Genomic DNA, 19741 nt, shown 5'->3' with positions numbered 1-19741 from the left:
AGTGGCAGTCCCAAAAAATACATGCTTATGTAGTGATATTTATGCCTGATCTGAGATCAGTTTTCACAGGCAGAGGAACACTGATGACGATGAAGCGATGACTTCATCTCATGTGATATTGCTCCGCTCATCTGTGAGGGCTCCAATTAAGTCACTTAATTGCTGTGTATGTACTGTATATGTTCTATGAGATGTGTGAATGGTTCATTCACACATTACAAGGCTGCAGATTGTTGGTCAATTATTTGTCAGTCTAAGAAAACTGCTCTCACAGATGCCAACTTAGTCTTCCCAGATCCCTTTTTGTGTGGTTGTATGAGTATCGCCAAAAGCAATGGTTGATATTTGTACGTAACTACTGCATCAAAAGAAACTACAATCAAATGGCTGATTTAATCTCCTTAACTGAACTTGATCTCCTGCAATTTGTGTGGCCTGTAATTTATTCTTTGGCTACAAACTGCAGAGCTCCCCAAGCCTTTTATTAGCCCACCAAAACATCTGATTGGATTGGAACTTACACAGCCCTGCCCTCATCCCCTCTGATTGGCTCTTCACAGAGACTGCTACGCATGGACCTACCTGTTGCAGATGACAACACGGTGCATTTCAACTCCACTTTGATGGCTTTGATACGCACAGCTCTGGACATCAAAATCGCTAAGGGTACACTTTTCTATCTTTTATTTTACTAAAAATAAAAACTAATCATGAGCCTTTTGTATCATAAAAACAAATCTTTTTCTTTCTTTTTTTATTTTATTTATTTTTTGTTAAACATTTGAGTCAGATATACCAAAAAGATCCCTTTTCTTTCTTTTTTTGTTTTTATAAAAAAAAATATATATATTTTTTTTACATTTGATATCCAAAAAAAGAGATCCTTTTCTTTCTTTTTTTGAAAAACTTAAAAATATTAACAAAACACCCTTTCCTTTCTCTCTCACTTGTATCTTCAAAATGAATGTGATCATATTTTTATGATGTTTTATTAATATTGCTTTGATGCTTTTGGTGTATTGGCATATTTTGTTTGTCTGTACATATGTGCATGCGTATGTGTGTGTATGTTCCCTGCCCTGACACCATGCGCTTACAGGAGGTGCAGACAAACACCAGATGGATGCTGAGCTCCGTAAGGAAATGATGGCGATTTGGCCAAATCTGTCCCAGAAGAACCTGGATCTGCTGGTAACACCACACAAGTGTAAGTTGCAGATGGGTTTGTAGAAAAAAAATCAAAGATCACTAATTCATCAGAGGACAGCTTCTCTCAGCCCACACCGCTCAGCACCCTCTGATCAGGCAACACTTTCACAACCTTTAACTAACCCTTCTCCTGTCCCCACATGACAAATCAACATCTTACACTGTTAATTAGCTCAGTAATACCATGCTTTACCATATTAATGCTATTTAAAATCATTCTGTCTCTCAACTATATGATTTATTGCTTATAAGGCCTTATTTCTGTTTACTTTTAAATAATTCTCATTCCACTTCTAAACTATATACCATACCCCCCTTTCCTCAGCCTTTTTCCTTTTCTCCCTCTTTCTCTGTTCTCTCCTCTGTCTTCATTGCCTGTTATCAGGGGGTGCCTCGCTATAGACGGATCCTCTATAGAAGTCTTTTCACTCCAGCATGTGTAAAGCACAAAGCTGGGCTTAACCTCCAGACCACAGAGCCTCAAAAACAGTGTAGCCCGAGATATTACCTCATGTTTACATATGTTAGAGACTTTACATTTTAATATGATGACCAGAATGTATTTGAATCTGTGTATATTATCTATGAAAAATACTTTTGTGTGCTTTCCTTTAGCATGTTTTCTTTTTAATTTTGAAATTTCAGCATGCTTTAGAGTTATTTCTTAGGTTTATTGTCAACCCCTGGGGGTTTCATGCCGTTTTACTATGAAATTGTTCTATCAAGAAAGTGTTTGATGTGAAAGGATTTCTTTGTCATTTATAGCAGCTCAAAATTTTTCAAATTTTCATGTTCTGTGTCTCATTCAAACTCTGGATGCCGCTGCAGAGTTTTGATGAAAAATTTGAGCTCCTCACAAAACAACGTAATCCTAGCATTCTGTTATTGTTGCCTCATTCATGGCATCTATTCATAGTGAAATGGCTTTTGAGTCCCTGTAGGAATGTAATACAGTCTAGAAATGTGAAGCTATTAAAGGTCCTTGAGAAAAATAAGTGGTTCTTTAATTAATGAGGATCTGACTGTGAAAAGACTATCAGCTCTGTGGTGTTTTGTATTTGTTGATGTACTTTGTCTAGTTTCTATTGTGTAAAATGTGTATTGTGTATTTCTATGCTGTTGTATATAGAGTTGCACCAGAAAGTATTTGGGCACTTAAGCCATACTAAAATGTTTTAAATGTTATTGCATTTGGTAGCAGCACACCAGGTGACATTTATTTTAAGGAAAGAAAAATATTTTACAAGAAGGTTAAATGTCACTGCAAATACACCTAAGCAAAGTCAAATTCAAGTGGTAATTTGTTGTCTATGCAATGACATTCATACTTGTATAACAATGACTTAAGTGTCTAAATCTAAATTTTGGGGCAGCTTTATTTGTGAAATTGTTGTCTAGTTTCTCAGTCCCAGATTAAGACTCATTCTGGCCTGTGAAGAACTTCTGTTGGTTCATTCCCATTGAGGTTTCTTGTGAGTTCATGACTGAGTTTTGTCTGGGTCTGAGAGACTAGACCTTTGTGTTTGTGGCATGTCTTGTCTCCAACTCCCATCCCCCTCTCGGCTCAGGGTCCCATTCCACCCCAGTCTAATTGTGCAGGGTAACTTTTTCATCCTCTCAGCAGCAACAGACCTGACAGTAGGCAAGATCTACGCCGCCATGATGATCATGGAGTACTACCGGCAGAGCAAGGCCAAAAAGCTGCAGGTGCTTCGTGAGGAGCAGGTACCACTTCAAACAAACAAACAAATGCCAAGTCTGCTCTCTAGCTTTGCTAATCAACACTGGTAACGCCACATTTTATTGATTCATGCCTGTCCACATGGCTATTCTAAATTTGTTACCTTCACATTTATTGGTTATGTCTGAAATGAATTTATAAATAACCTTAGATTCAAGTTCTAATTTCTAGAAGTAATCATTGCTTTTTTGTACTCATTCTGAAAACTTTATTCACATATTGGTGCTTTAATACTATACATATATAGGCAGTTATGCATGCAGCTGACTGTTTCAGACACAGCCAATGTCTCTTTCACTCTATTTTAAGATGAAATGATCCCTTATTAGATATGTACACTGCTGTTAAAAAGTTTGGGGTCGGTAAGATTTTTTTCTGTTATTTCTCTTATGCCCACAAAGGCTGCGTTCATTTGATCGAAATTGCAGTTAAACAGTAGTATTGTGAAATATTATTACATTTGTTTTCTATTTCAATATATTTTAAAATGTGATTCATTCATGTGATGCTAAAGCTGAATTTTCAGCAGCCATTATTCCAGTTTTGGGTGTCATAATATGCATAATATGCTCGAAAAACATTTCTTATTATTATCAATGTTGAAAACATTTTTGCTGCTTAATATTTTTGTGGGAACTGTGATACATCTTTTTAGTATTATTTGATGAATAAAAAGTTCAAAAGAAGAGTATTTATTTGAAATAGAAATCTTTTGTAGCATTTTAAATGGCTTTGCTGTCGACTGTCACTTTCAATTAATTTAATGTATTCTCGCTGAATAACAAAATAAATCATTTTTTATTTTTAAATCTTATCGATCCCAGACTTTTGAACAGTAGTTTGTCACTTCCCACATGGAGCACTACGATTTAAAAAGATGTACATGCAAACCTTTAGATGTTTTAGTGCTTTTATGGCAAGATCATTTCACATTTTATTTACAGAGTTAGAGCATGGTAAAAACACATGCAGTAGTTTTGCAGGGTATATGCAATGATGAATGATACAACATGGCCTTTTGTCAGTGTCACTCCTGTCCCCTTCCCTTGAAATGATCCCATCTTGTAAAGGCACAGTGTCCATAGTTTCTGCCTGCATTTTCAATTTAGTAATACATGGAACCACAAAGAGCATGGACACTCTGCCGGCATCAGGGAATGGTCTAAATATATGTTTGTGTCTTGCCTCACCTGATTCCCTGTCTGTCTCTTTACCTGTCGTACTTCACTTGACTGCATCTGTACCTCAGCAACGTCCTCTCAACATCAGCTTCACTTTTGTGGCTGTCTCACTCTCTATAACCATCTCTGATGTCTGTATATGTCCGTCAACTTGTTTGCATTTTAACTAATTCTTTTTGATCTTTCCTCCTTGTTTCCATTCTTTTTGGCATATTGGATCCACTGCCAACCTCTTGTTCTTTTTGTGTCGTGTGTAATTTTTCTGTTTTGTCTTATCTTCCTTCATTTGTTGATTGGTGAGGTTGTCACTAACATGGTATCTTTTCTCCTTCCGTGTGGACACCGTTTGTCTAGCCAAATATGTTCATTAATGGATGTTGAGGGGAGGTTCTTGGTGTAACCTTTGGGCTACCACGGTCTCTGAGATTTCTAGTGTTCATAGTTTAAGTTACACCAACCCAGAACATGTAGTTCTGCAAGTATGAACCTCAGATCTTTACTGTAGCATGCCCAAATTGTTACAACCACCCATATCTTCCGGTGGGTTGGATGGAAATGCCTTGAACCATCGGCACCTACCTAGACAGCACAGCCCCAATGGAGGACTCCATTCAGGTTGGCGAGGGCACAGGAGGACTCAGTGTCCCATGAATGCCCTCTGGGGGACCTCTGCTGTCTGGTACCCCCACCACCTGTGGAATGCACGATGGCTTATGTGTGTTACCCCATATCCCATGAGTGTGTCTGATCCCAGCTGCAGGCCATGTTCGTATCTCACACAGAACCGAACGCCATTAATGTTTCAGCGCATGGAGCCATCCCCAACCCAGGAAGGGGGACAGGGAGTGAACGGTCTCCCCGAGTTGCCGCAGGAACCTGTCAACAGCCTGTGAGTAGAATCCTGAATAGTCTTTCTATGCAGGGTTATGTGAATGAAAAATACTTGTAAGGCATTTATTAATCAAAGTTCATATTCATTGTGACGTTTACTAATACAATATTAAAATCCAATGTTTTATCTGTTAATATTAATGAATGTACCTGAGCTAACATGAACTTATGATGAACAACAGTTGTACTTTTATTAATTAACATGAACAAAGATTAATAAATACTGTAACAAATGTATGGCTCATTGCTAGTTAACATTGGTTAATGCAATTAATTAATGTTAACTAGTGAACCTTATTGTAGTGTTACAGCTTTAAGTTTAATCTCTCTGAGTGAGTCTCATGAAATCATATCCAGGTCATATTTCTTCCCAAATGCCAAATTAAATATTAAAACGTTGTTTCTTGATTATTTCTTGATATTTTTTCTAGATTAACTATTTTATTGATGCTATTCAATCAGAGAGCTACAAAAATGAAAAGGACAACCTATTAACAGAGAACAAAATTAAATTAGTCAAAAACTCAGTCAAACACTAAATGCAATTGTGAATGCTAGCACTAAGAACTATATATATATATATATATATATATATATATATATATATATATATATATATATATATATATATATATATATATATATATATATATAAATAAAAGAAAAAAGGCAATACAAATAAATAAATACAAATATATGCATAAAATGCAGCAGAAGAACAATTCTGAGGACAAAAAAAAGAGAAATGGAAGTACAAACACTTCCGAAGCATATTTTTTCTAAAATTAATTAAAAAATAAATTGTATAAAATAAATGTTCTCATATATATATATATATATATATATATATATATATATATATATATATATATATATATATATATATATATATATATGTATATCTATGTATGTATTTTTCAGAGTAATGAAACTCTGTCATTAAATGTGCTTAATTAGCATAAATAGCAAAAAAATAAAATTAGCAAAATAATGTCCACATTGCAAAATTGTTAATTGTAATTTATTTTTATTTTTGGAGTAAAACCTAAGAGGTTTTATGAGATTCACCGGTTATAAATTTCAACTGGTGCTTTTGTCTTCTCTTTCACTGCTTAGCTTTGCTTTAATTGTTGTCTTTCTTCTTCTCCTTATAGGCCGCACTTCTGCTCTTTCTTTGTTTTCCCGTCTCTCAGCTGTCGCTCTACTCACATTGTGTTTCGATTCTTCGATATTCGTCTATCTGCTTGTGTTAATTCTGCTGTTTATACATATATACATTTGTAATAGTTTTTTCTGTGCTATTTTTGTCTGTAAAAGGCATTTTGTAGGTACAGAATTGCTTTGGTGTAAGTGCATGTGTGAGTGAGTAAATGAATTAGCCAGCCAACATCTTTCTCTGGTTCAGACCTCCGGAGGGTGGAATGAGCGAGAGCCAGTCGTGGGTGACGTCACGAGCCCAGGAAATGTTCCAGAAGTCCGTTCCAGAAAACTGGAACCCCGACAGACCGTATCCTGATGACCATCACAACAGCCGTCACAATCCACAGGTAATATCGGAGGTCCTCAGATCAGAAAGGCAATTTTGTCTTGTTTAGATCTGAATTTAAATTTGGCCTGGAACTCGTCAAACTATATCAGTGACTATATCAGCTTCTCTCAGCCTTTGGTATTGAAAGAGCTGTGTGCTGTTTAGCCAATCACTGTCTTCCCAGCCATCGTCCCTTTTTCGCTGCTTTTGGACACACTTTTCATTCATATTATCACTTGTTCTATCTCCTCTGTCTCTGTCGGTCTGTAGCACACCTCTTTATCTGTCTGATGAATCATTCTGGTGAAACTCACTGCCCATTGTAGACCGTTTGTATAGACCCTTCCACCTCTGCCAGACTGCGGGGGTGTTTCACTGCTTGCCTGCTTCCTCGCTGTCTGCTGGATTGTACCAAACCCCCTCCAGACTCTCATCTCTCCTTCAGTGTGACTCTTCTCTGTAGCTCAGCAGTCATCCGACCCTGATGTTTCCCTGCACTAGTCACTCATCCTAATACTATGAAGCTAAGAAGATGCTGAATAAACAGATTTAGGCATAATGAGCATGTTGGAAAGTACTTAAACCAGTAGTGGGCAATCAGACAGGGTCAGTGTGCACCTAGTCTCAGCCTACAAGAGATCTGTAAACAAGAGCTGTGACCTGACCCGATCCAGTCAGTACTGCTTGTTTTACTTCCTCTCATCCCTTTGAATGTGTATGCAAAACATTTATGCTAAATTTGTAAATTAAGTTTCCCATTATTTACAAAGCCAGAACCTAAAAGTACACACAAAAATGTGCATAATTGAAAGATTTTCAGATATTTTGTTGGAGCTGAATCATTTTTAATTTGGGATTTTGGATTGGTAAAGACAAAGATCTAATATATATAAAGCAGAACAACAGCTTTTTTTTTTTATTACAAACATATCACAAGTAAACACCTGAATTTGAAGTAGCTTGAAACCTGAAACAACTCTATCTCTTTTTATTTCCTCTTAACAATTTGGATATGTATGCAAAATAAGTTATGGTAAAAAATGTGTATTATTAATTTGCAATATGAATCTGAATCTTTACTTTATTTTACCTTTTTATAGACCAAACCTGAGAGAATTTGTTTTTATTTGCTGCCATCACTTTGGATATGTATTAATTTAATTATTTAAATTGTTATATAAACCAGAACAGCTTTAATTTTTTATTTTATTATTTTTACAAACATCACAAGTAAACAAACCTGAATTTGAAATAGCTTAAATATGGCTTCTACATTTTATTTGGGATGATTAGTATTAAATTAAATGTAAATGTGACGTAAATGTTCAGATTTACTCGTCTTTAAACATTATATACAAAAAGAAAACATTGGCTTGTTTATTTTATGTACTCTATATATCAGTCAGGCAGCCCCTTCCTGTCTTCTCTCGTTTCTTGGCAGAATACCCTTACCAAAAAGTAGTATACTTTGTTTATTTTTTTAAGTATACTTTATGTAGTAAGTATACAAATATCAGTGTACTAGTAGTATACTCATAAGTGTACTATTTCAATACTCATTGGGAGTAAATTGGCCCACTTTCTAGTATATAAAATATACTTTTAAGTGTACTTTAAGTATAACAGTAGTAAACTAGTTTACATCAAAATTTTAGCTTGTACTGCAACTATACTAAAACTTATAGGTATACTGATAGTTTCTAATTAAATACTTGTATTTTTAGTATACTTTTGAAGTATAGTCTTAGTAAACTAGTTTAGTAGATTTATACTTCAAGTATACTCATACGTTTTCTTTAAGAGAACTTCATACATCATACTTTAAGTATACTACTATGTCCCTATTTATTCATTTGAATATATTTTGTTATGAATATCTGAACATACAAAACATCAAAAGAAAGAACAGGGTATCTGCTTGTAAACAAAAACATTTTATTCTAGCTTCATGCATTCTTTTTTAAACACTTGAATGTGGGCAAGTTTCATAAATAAAACAAATAAACAACATTTTGAACAAAAAGCTGAAAAAAGACTATGAATTGGATTGAGAATGATAATCAAAACGATGGAGATGGAGTCAATCAACACCCCAAAGCTTGACAGTCATTATTGCCTCTTCATTGGTCGACATTTTATTCCATAATGTTACACAGTTTTGATGCTGTTTTATATCTGATGATCCTGTGGAAGCATCTGTTTCGTTATTTCTTCACTTGTTTTTTTTTTTTTGTAACTTCTGTACAGAAGATGCGTACCATATAACAATAAAAACACGGATTCTAGGAGCACAAGTATAGCTCAAATATATTTAGACTTTTTCTAAGTATAAGACAAGTATACTTAAATGTCATTTTAAGTCAATTTCTGAGAAGTACATAAAGCCCAATTCTGAGAAGTACATAAAAAGTAGACTAAATATAACCTTTCCTATTTTTAGTTTAAAAGAAGTATACTAATAGCACACTTGAATAAACTTCTTTTTCGTAAGGGTCAGCTGTGATGTGGGCTGATAATCAGAGACTAGTGTGCACCTGTTCTTTTATTCCACTCTGGTAGAGATATGCATCATTTGGGATGGCTAATGACTAGCTCTAATTAATCTGATCTTCAGGTCAACTGCACTTTTGCGCAAAACATTGCCCTCTACTGGTTTATCACACCCGATAGAGCTGTAGGCCGGTGAAGCAGGCATCAGCCCGGCCCACATGCTGTTGCTCTGTTTTGCAGACGGTAGAAATGAGAGAGATTGGGCCTGTTGGGGACGGTTACTCGGACACTGAGCCCTATCACCCAATGGAAGGGCATGGGCGGACCATCTCCATGCCACGCCTCTCTGCAGACAACCAAGTGAGCACCTTCATCCTTTCATCCATCCATTCACCCATTTCGTCTTTCAACCTTTTATCTGTTATCCATTTCCAATATCCGTCCTCAGTCAGTTATCCAGCTAACAGCCTTTGACAGCTTCAGTTGGGGGAACCAAACTTCAAAACTTTGGTGTGCTGTCATGCTAACATGCCAATAAATGCTAGCATGTCTTTGTCAAAAGTCAAAGGGCACATGGATAAGTGGCTCCCACCCTGACCTTCACTTACATGCATGACTGTGTGAATGTGTGTGTGTGTGTGAGAGAGCGAGAGAGAGAGAGAGTTGGTTCTATGCATTATCATAACACCCTAGCTCAATTTCAAGAAAACCTTGGTGTGTCTGGAGTGTGCTGCTGCCAGAGCTGGATTTGAGGTAGTGACAGAAGTAACAGAAAACAGCCTGTGCATAATTACAATTAGAGTTCCAGCCCTAACTGATTAGATAAAGCATGTTTGTATGGAATTATCAACTAATTGATTGTATAAATATTTAAAGTTTTACAGCATAACTAATTGTAACATTAAAATTAATTAGTAAATCACATTTATAATTGACAAATACATCGACAAACATTACAAAAGTTTAGAGTTTTTTATGTTTTTGAAACATGTCTCTCATGCTCGCTGAGGCTGCATTTATGTGAACAAAAGCATGGTTAAAACAGCAATATTGTGAAATGTAATTGCAATTTAAATAGCTGTTATTTATTTTTATATATTTTAAAATGTCATTTATTCCTGTGATGACACAGCTGAATTTTCTGCCAATCTTCAGTGTCACGTGATCCTTTAGAAATCATTCTAATATGCTGATTTGGTGCTCAAGAAATATTTCTTATTATAATTAATATTGAAAACAGCTGTGCTGGTTAATATGCTTATGGAAACTGTAATAAATATACAATTAAAAAGAACAGACTTTATTTGAAAACAGAAAACATAATTTTCTTTACTGTCACTTTTAATTAAAGTTTATTTAATTAATGTTTAAAATGTTAGTTCAATGAAACATTTAAAAATACTTTAACTATTTTTTAAATGCGACATAATTTAAGACAACATACATTTCTTAATCCATTTGTCATTCGAGTTAAAAAAAAGCTGTAGGACAGTTCACATAGCCAGTTAACTGTTGACTAAATTTAAGATGCATCCCTTGCATGCCAAAAAAGTATGCACACTGCAGTACTGTGACCTCCTGACCTGATAAAATATTTCACCAGATCCTTTTGAAACACTACCACAAATCAACCTCTGGAGGCGGTAACGTGCCCAAAACATTAGATTCCACAAACATACGCCCACAACACATCACATAGAAGCAATTACGCTTTTATGCTATAATGCATAAATGTGTACACACACACAGCATTTCTCACCCTGACATAACCCCCATGATCTCTTGGTTGACTCTCCTCTGGAGATGTGTCTGGATTTAGCTATTTGTCCAAGTGTTTATAAGACAAGTGTGAAGAAGTCATGTGTCTCTGTTTTGAAGTGTGTGAGAAGGTGAGCTAAACAGAGAAACCTCAAAAACTAGTAAGAATCTGCTAGAATCGATATATGTTCACTTGTGTGTTGGAAGTGTGGAGTGTACAGTACACACCAGGAAGTGTGAGGATCCAAAGTGTTTGTGCGTGTCGTGTAAAGCTGTAACATAGATGTGGTTGTTGTTCTTGTGACTCACTCTTGTCTAACACTGCTCTGCCCCACAGAGTGTGCGTTCTGCTGCGGTAAGTGTGTTAGTGTGCTTCCTATCTTCCTCTACACTCGCTCAATTTTTGTCTTTTTTCTCTTTCCTTTTCCTCCTCTTCCCCCATACCCCTTCCTGTGAATGCCTGTGTGTTTCTGTGCTCTCTCTCAATTAAAATGGGGATCACTATTTTTCTCTCTCTCTTTCTCTTCTCCACTTTGCTTTTAATCTCTCCTTTAATCTTGTTTTTTATGTCTCCTTTTTAACCCATAATCCCTTGTGGTTTTCTGTTTCCTTTTTCCTTCCTTCCATTTTCATCCATTTCCTCTTTGTTTCGTTTTCCATTTTACTTGTTGTTGTTCTCTCCTTTTTTATCCTTATTTCCTTTTGCTTTCCTTTTCCTTCATTTTGCTTTCTTGCCCATTCTGTTGCACATTGAATTTGTCTCCATTTTCATGTCATATCTCTGTTCCCCTTGATTTCCTACTCACCTTTTCCTTTCTTCCTTTCTTCCTTGTTCAATTTCCTCTTTACTTCCTTTATTTCCCCCCTTTTGTTTTTCCTCACACACTTTCTCTGCTGTGCTCTGTGTGTATCGTCCCGTGGTCTCATGCGTGTGTCCTGTTCTGCGCACCGTCTGTCTGCTGTTCAACAGCGACGGAGACACAGGCCGCGAGGAAGTAACCTCAGTGTATGTACCGTCTCTGGCTTTCTGCCTCTTCCTCATGCTCTCCCTCATTCTCTCTCTTACTTTGTCTGTTTTAGGAGTCTGCGTCTCTTTTTATGTCTTGGTGTCACACTGATCTCTATTTCATGCCATCCTTCTTGTTATTCACCCTCTTTTCCTGTTTTCCCTTTGTATATTCGGTTCGTCGCTGTACCTTTCACTCTCTATACCTTTTTCCTGTCCACTTATGCAGCCCTGTATCCCTGTGTGTGTGTGTGTGTGTGTGTGTGTGTGTGTGTGAGTGTGTGTGTGAGTGTGTGTGTGAGTGTGAGTGTGAGTGTGAGTGTGAGTGTGAGTGTGAGTGTGTGTGTGTCTTATCTCTGTATTTCTGGTCCTGTGGACATGGGAAGCTTTCGCTGTCTCGTAGTTCTTGACGCATGGATTTCAAACAGAAAAACCTGCTGCCAATAACGGTCATGTTGTTAGCATGTTTCAGTCAGGTGCATGGCATAAAGCATTATGTGAGTGACAAGAAGAGCGTGAAGGGATATTTAATTTTTCAGATAATGTTTTGATGCAGAAGAGCGTTATGTGCCCAAGTATTCGTTTGTGTGTCCACACATGCTATAGATTGTCATGTTGACCATCATGTCTCCAGGTGTGTGCATGGACAAATGTTCTGAACTTCTTTTGGCTGGATTGGGTTCTGTGTGCTCAGCTATGGCAGAGAAACATGAGTATTTAATGGTTCCGCTTGAATTAGAAAAGCTGCAGTGCATGTATGGCATGACCTGGCTATCTGTCTATCTATCTATCTATCTATCTATCTATCTATCTATCTATCTATCTATCTATCTATCTATCTATCTATCTATCTATCTATCTATCTATCTATCTATCTATCTATCTGTCTGTCTGTCTGTCTGTCTGTCTGTCTGTCTGTCTGTCTGTCTGTCTGTCTGTCTGTCTGTCTGTCTGTCTGTCTGTCTGTCTGTCTGTCTGTCTGTCTGTCTGTCTGTCTGTCTGTCTGTCTGTCTGTCTGTCTGTCTGTAAATCTTTGTATCTGTCTGTCTATATGTCTGCCATCTGTCTGACTCCATTTCCTATTTGTCTAGATATCTACTATCTGTCTTTATATCTATCTATCTATCTATCTATCTATCTATCTATCTATCTATCTATCTATCTATCTATCTATCTATCTATCTATCTATCTATCTATCTATCTATCTATCTATCTGTCTATCTGTCTGTCTGTCTGTCTGTCTGTCTGTCTGTCTGTCTGTCTGTCTGTCTGTCTGTCTCTCTGTTATCTATCTGTCTGTCTGCCTGTCTGTCTGTCTGTCTGTCTATTGGTCTGCCTGTCTGTCTGTCTCTCTCTCTCTCTCTGTCTCTCTCTGTCTCTCTCAATCACAAATTATCCATCTCTCTATATATTACTATTTCTCTTTCTGTCTTCATTGAGCATGATATATACAGATATACCTGTGCCTTGGTTTTCTCAGTGGGTGTGGAATGGGCTGAGTGTTAACCAGATTACATTCAAATGTTTTCAATCACGCACACATATGCGCTCGTAACACTGCACATAATCAAGCTGCTCTGTGAAAACATATCAATGTAAACTTCTGTCCTTTCCCACTCTTTTTCTACCATCTTTTTTTCTACCATGTTTCTTTCTCTGTAGACCATCACAGACACAAGTCCAATGCGCCGTTCTACGTCTTCACTGGTTCACGGACGTTCAGGACGAGGCGTGCGATTGGACGATTACTCTCTGGAACGGGTGGTGTCAGAAGAGGGTCACCGACACGGTCCACGAAGAAGAGAACGGGATCGAGACCGGGAGAGAGAACGCAGCCACCGCACCTCAGAGAGATCACTCGCTCGCTATACAGATGCAGACACAGGTCACACACGAAAAAAAATATTTACTTTGGCTTTTTTGGGGGGGGTTGGCTTTTACATGACATTTTTTGAGTCACAGGTCGGATGATTTTTTGGATAAGCAAGAAAAATAAGATTTAAAGCACAGAGAATGAGAATGCCGTGAAGAGTTTTTGGACAATTTTATGTGTAGCCTATGTATCTTAAATGCAGGGAGACGTGAAAGAGGAATCAACTCGGTATTTCCGCGCTGTTTGAAACACATCTCTATGCTTGTGCATGCTTTCGCTGTGTGTGAGAACAGCGCGTGAGTAACAAATTGAGTTCTCTTTCGTTTCTTCTTGTGGTTTAAAATTCCTTGTACTTGTAAAGTGGCAAATTAATCTGCGAATCACATACATGCCAAACGGTGGGGTCTGGTCCGTACCTATCATGGATCAACTGCGATCCATTTAACCCCTAATATATGACAGATCAGAGCAATCTTTCATTTACAAATTGAACATGAAATCGTCAAACTGATACTCCATATCAGTCACATACAACAAAAATGAAGAATAATTAGAACAATCATTAATGCGCATTAAATAACAGTGTGTCACATCTTTACACATTTTTCCCAGTGTATAGTTCTTGCGAACTGGTAGCAGCTCTTCCTGCCTGGTAGTGGGTCGTGACCCGGTGGTTGGGGACCTCTGCTCTAGACTGTTAACTTTAACCACATTTAGCCTTGGAATTGCTAACTAGCACATTATTAGGAAAGGTGTCGGAACAATGGCGGACTCGGTCTATGCTGAAGCGCTAGTGTCAATCAACAATCATGGGAGTGGCCTGGGTCTGTGTGACATCACACAGCCAAGAATCTGAGAATGGCTTGATTTGAGAAAGGTGTTATAATTTTGGGGTTATAATCCACCCAAAAACATTGGGTGGATTTTTATCATTATAGGGTGGTTGTGACACATTTCAGTTTCAGACACATTTCAGTTCAAACAACATGTAAAATTGAATTTTGCATCCAATGACCCCTTTAATAAAAGTGATAATGCTTTGTACGAACAATATTACCTTTCATCTCCCTGTTGAAAAAACAGCATATGCTGGTTAGGTATGTTTTGAAGCATGGCAGCTGGTTTGAGCTGGTTTAAGCTGGTCCTTAGTTGGTCATGAGCTGGTTTAAGCTGGTCCTGAGCTGGTAATGAGCTGGTTATGAGAGACAGGCTGCAGCTAGCACCATCAGCACTGGAGCTCCTCAGGGCTGCGTTCTCTCCCCACTGCTCTTCTCCCTCTACACGAACGACTGCACATCTGCCAAACTTCTGAAGTTTGCAGATGACACTACAGTCATCGGCCTCATCCAGGACGGTGACGAGTCTGCTTACAGACAGGAGGTTGATCAGCTAGCTGTCTGGTGCAGTCACAACTACCTGGAGCTCAACATGTTCAAAACTGTAGAGATGATAGTGGACTTCAAGAGAAACCCCCCTGCTCTGCCCCACTCACCATCATGAACAGCACTGTGACTGCAGTGGAGTCATTCAGGTTCCTGGGCGCCACCATCTCCCAGGACCTGAAGTGGGATACTCAGATCGACTCGTGAAAAAGGCTCAGCAGAGATTGTACTTTCTTCGTCAACTGAAAATGTTGACACATGACAGTTTTACTCTGCTGTTATTGAGTCGGTCCTGTGCTCTTCTATAACTGTATGGTTTGGGTCAGCCAACAAATCAGATATAAGAAGACTGCAGCGGACTGTTAGGTCAGCAGAAAGGATCATTGGTGTCCACCTGCCCAGCCTTCAAGACTTGTACTACTCCAGAGTGAAGAAACGGGCAGGTAACATCATCACAGACCCTTCTCACCCTGGACACGACCTGTTTACGCTTCTCCCCTCAGGCAGACGCTACAGATCTCTGTGCACTAGAACATCTAGGCATAAAAACTGTTTTTTCCCCCCATGCAATTTCCAGCCTAAATAACTAACACAGGAATTATTACCTGTGTCCTGTAATTCATGCCTGTAATTCATTCCCCATATCTAATTATTGACTCTCTCCCTTGTACTTTGTAAATAGATATGCATATTTTTCAAAACAGCTGTATATATAGAGTAAATGAGGCACAAATCTGTACGTAAATCTTCTGTTCCAGATTCTTACACATTATTATTATTATTATTATTATTATTGTTAAGTCTTATTTAAATGTTTCTGTTCTCATGTCAGATATGTATGTATGCATGTATGTACCAGAGCTTCTTAAAAACCACAACAAATTCCTTGTGTGTTTGCGCACAGTTGGCGAATAAAGCTGATTCTTATTCTGATTCTGATGAGCTGGTCCTGAGCAGGAGCTAGTTGCTTAGGACCAGCATAAAACCAGCACCCTCAAACCAGCTTCCAATATACCTAACCAGCATATGCTGGTTTTTTCAACAGGACTCTGTTCATCCCAAAAAGAAATCAAGTCATCTACTCACCCTCATGTCATTTGAAACCTCTTTATAATCCATCCTCAATTTGACAGCAACTGGGTTTGATGTTCCTGATGTCTAAAGTGCTATCTCGTCTCATTTCTGTGTTGGCTTTGGCAGGTCTGGGCACGGATCTCAGCACCACTACACAATCAGGTGACCTCCCACCTAAAGAGAGAGAACGAGAACGGGGTCGAGCAAAAGACCGTCGCCACCACCACCATCATCATCACCACCACAGCTCGGTGGATAAGGAGCGGTACGGTCATGAGCGCGACTACCACCGTCATCCTCACGACAGATCTGATCGCCACTGGTCCCGCTCACCGAGTGAGGGGAGAGGGCATAGACAGGTGGGGCACACACTCACTGAAATACCACTTATATTTTATGCACAAATTCAACATTATTTTTAGAAGTGACTCACAATAGTACATAAAGGGGTCATGTCAGATTAAATGTTTTTCGTTCGCTGATCTACACTTTTAATTTTGATCAAGGTTTCTTGCTCTGTAAGAGTGTGATTTACTTGAACCCAAATATTTCCCACCTTTCCTCTGGCTATTATTTGCTATTATTATAGCTTCTGTTTCTAATTTATTCACATATCAAATAAGTGTCAGGTTTGCTGTCAGATCCACTATAGCTTGCACTGCCCTGTTTGTCAATGACAATAACTTTGCAACAAGTTCACAAATCAATCTGTGCTGAAATGTGCCACCCAAATGGTTAAATTTATATTAAAATTAATCTTAAAGTTACTTTACATTGAGATCATTAAGATGATTAAGATCTATATGCAGCCAAACAACAGCACAAAATTTGTGGGCAGTCATGCTAATGCATTTTGAAATGAGGTGTTGCAGTTTATTTCTAGTAGATAGTCTTTTTTGGACTGGAGGAGGTTTTGCACTAAAAGCTAGAGTATGTTTATATAGTACATCAAACTATTTTTTTTAGGTCTGGTAAAAATAACATAAAAAATGTGAGTACTGACAGAGGCAGAAACACCAACATTCAAACTATATAAAAGTTGGAGATTATTTAGAATGGGTTTGAATATTGTTGTGAATATTGTTTCAGGTTCACTTCAGTTTAAGGTTATTATTATGTTTTTATGTTTTGTAAATGTTAATAAATAATGTAAAAATAATAAATAAGGGCCGTCAGTATCAATACTGATATTAGTCTTTATTCTTAGTACTTATTGAGAAGATGCCATTAAATAAATATTTAAAATATCAAGTATTTTAATACTGTGGAATAAATTTTTATCAATTGGCATGACTATTATTTTTATTAAAAGGTAAAGGAAAATAGCATATTTCATGAAGTAGCATAATTTTGAAGCATTCCTTTATTCATTTCATTCAGCACACCTATTTATGTGTGCAAGTCCGTGCTTTAGATCTTTACAGTAATCTGCAATGAGGATCCTGAGGGATGAAAGGTATCTTGAGCACACAGGTGCACACCTGTGACCTTTTCATGACTGCTTACTGAAATCAGTTTCTCTTTTTTGTGTTATTCTTTTGTTTATCTTCTTTTATCACTGTGGTTTCTGTCCGTTTTTCTCAATGTGACTTGTGGCTTCTCTGTGTCTGCTGTTTTGCCTCATTACCGGTTTGTTTCTTTCTGGTTTTATTGATGTTGTTGTTTCCACACACCTTTCTCTCTCTCTCTCTCTCTCTTTCTCTCTATCTTTCTCTCACTTACTCTCCTTCGTTTCTCTCTCCTCTTCCTCCTCTACATCCTCCCCCTCTTGCCGGTGTGTGCGCCTCTCTTTTGTTTGACGTTAATTTTGTGGTGTTTTTTTATTTGCCTTGTTTTAATTTTCATGTAGGGCAGTAGTTCTGTGAGCGGAAGCCCCGTTCCCTCGACGTCGGGGACCAGCACCCCCCGACGTGGCCGTCGGCAGTTACCCCAGACACCGTCTACACCGCGCCCTCATGTCACCTACTCCCCTGCTGTCCGCAAGCCTCCGTACGGCTCCCCGGGCCAGGGTCGACTCCGTTCCCCTTCCCCGCGACACTTCTCTCCACCGGGTCACGAACCACCCTACCATCGTCCACCCTCCCGCCACGCCTCGCCCCATCACGACTCACCCCGGCATGCCTCCCCGCGCTCCCCCAGGCATGCATCTCCCAGGTCCCCACGTAACGGCCGCTGGGGCCCGCCACCTGACAGCCTGGAGGGCGACGGACCTTTCTATGATCGGGACTATGAGTACGAGCGGCACCATGAGCCACCTGCCTATGAGCAGAGTCTATCACAGGGCAACCCCCACCCTCATTCACACCCACATCCCCGATCACCAAGGACTGCTCGTCAAGGGCCTCCCCTGCACCCACGCCGTATGCCTAATGGCTACCGTTCCTCCTCGCCCTCCCCGCACCGGCGCGGCCCCCACCCAGGCCCACACCGGCCGCCCCATGGCCGTGGGCCCCGGAAGGGGTTGCACGAACAGTATAGCGAGACGGACGAGGATGATTGGTGTTAATGCGCAGGGTGACCAGGAGGGGGCACCACTCGACTTAAACCAAGATGTTTATGCACCGCAGCAGGGAGAGAGTGGGCGGAAGGGGAAACGCAAACAGGGCGAATGCACCATTGTGAGACTCTGAGCCTTGGAGCAGCACATACAGCTCCCCTACTCCCTCTCTCTCTAATGCTTTCTCCTGCTCTCTGGACTACGTTTCCCATGCTGCTCAGCACGCAAGGGAATGGGAGCGTATGAGCGAGAAATGGGGTGGTTGCGTTTAGATGGACTGAACTTTTAAGATCAGAGTCGTTGTGTTTGAATGCTCCACTCCAAACTAAGCAAGACCGATTGCTTCTTGCCTGATGGAAAAAATGAATCTGTCACTCAAAAAAAAAAAAGAAAAAGGAATACAGAAAAAGAAGCCAGAACCCATTTTCCCCACATCTATGCCTCTTGAAAAGACCCAAAAAATAAAAAGGGAAGAAAAAACAGACATTGCTGAAGAAAAAGCAAGTGCTCTTGTGAAGGAGAGCTCTACCTACTGCAAAACCAGCCCCATGTGCTGGCCAATATCGATGAGTTTTATCATCTGCGTTTACTGTTACCAACTCTGTTACCGATGCTGAGTGACCTCATCACCTGGGGGAGGGGTTAATGGTCAAAGAGGCGTGGCATATGAAAGGACCCAGTGCAGGTGAGAGGAGGCGGGTGGGTGTGGCATATCGAAACTCCACCCACAAACTGCCACTCGGTCCTGACGAGGAAAAGACAGTGGAAAAAGAACGAAACGGCAGATGAGTGAGGGATGGAAAGACTATTTCCTCTTCAGAATGTCTTCAATTGATTACTTCTTCTTTTTGAACATTTGGAGCTTGGTTATTCTGTTGCATTTGCTCAGCTTTCTTTGATATTTTTGGACTAAAATCTGATGGAAACTTGCATGATTGATTTAAAAAAAAATATATAAGTATATATATATATATTAGACAGAAGATTTACTGTGGGAAGGGGGGTGATAGCTCTCTTTTTTCCATTCAGTTGGAAGTTCTTTCTCTCGTTTTCTCCCTGTTGCTCTTGCCATGTCTACAGATCTTTACGTGCAGATGGAGTTTATAGATA

General features: G+C 38.9%; 1 protein-coding gene across 1 annotated transcript in view; it reads left to right on the top strand.

The window, feature by feature from the left end:
* LOC306854831 (voltage-dependent P/Q-type calcium channel subunit alpha-1A-like) overlaps positions 1-18640 on the top strand; it is a gene marked incomplete at its 3' end in the record, with an annotated part of 144837 nt that extends 126197 nt beyond the window's left edge. The window contains exons 41-50 of the mRNA XM_079393076.1: positions 561-666; positions 1100-1207; positions 2831-2934; positions 4914-5020; positions 6428-6569; positions 9281-9400; positions 11769-11804; positions 13468-13690; positions 16261-16493; positions 17984-18640. Of these exons, the coding sequence (XP_079249202.1) occupies positions 561-666; positions 1100-1207; positions 2831-2934; positions 4914-5020; positions 6428-6569; positions 9281-9400; positions 11769-11804; positions 13468-13690; positions 16261-16493; positions 17984-18640 (1836 nt within the window). The remainder of the gene's footprint in view (positions 1-560; positions 667-1099; positions 1208-2830; positions 2935-4913; positions 5021-6427; positions 6570-9280; positions 9401-11768; positions 11805-13467; positions 13691-16260; positions 16494-17983) is intronic.
* Positions 18641-19741: the final 1101 nt, after the last annotated feature.

The sequence above is a fragment of the Barbus barbus genome (genome assembly GCF_936440315.1).
Source record: "Barbus barbus genome assembly, chromosome: 35".
Classification (NCBI taxonomy): Eukaryota; Metazoa; Chordata; class Actinopteri; order Cypriniformes; family Cyprinidae; genus Barbus; species Barbus barbus.
The sequence above is the reverse complement of the archived record's forward strand: the minus strand, read 5'-3'. Positions and strand labels throughout refer to the sequence as shown.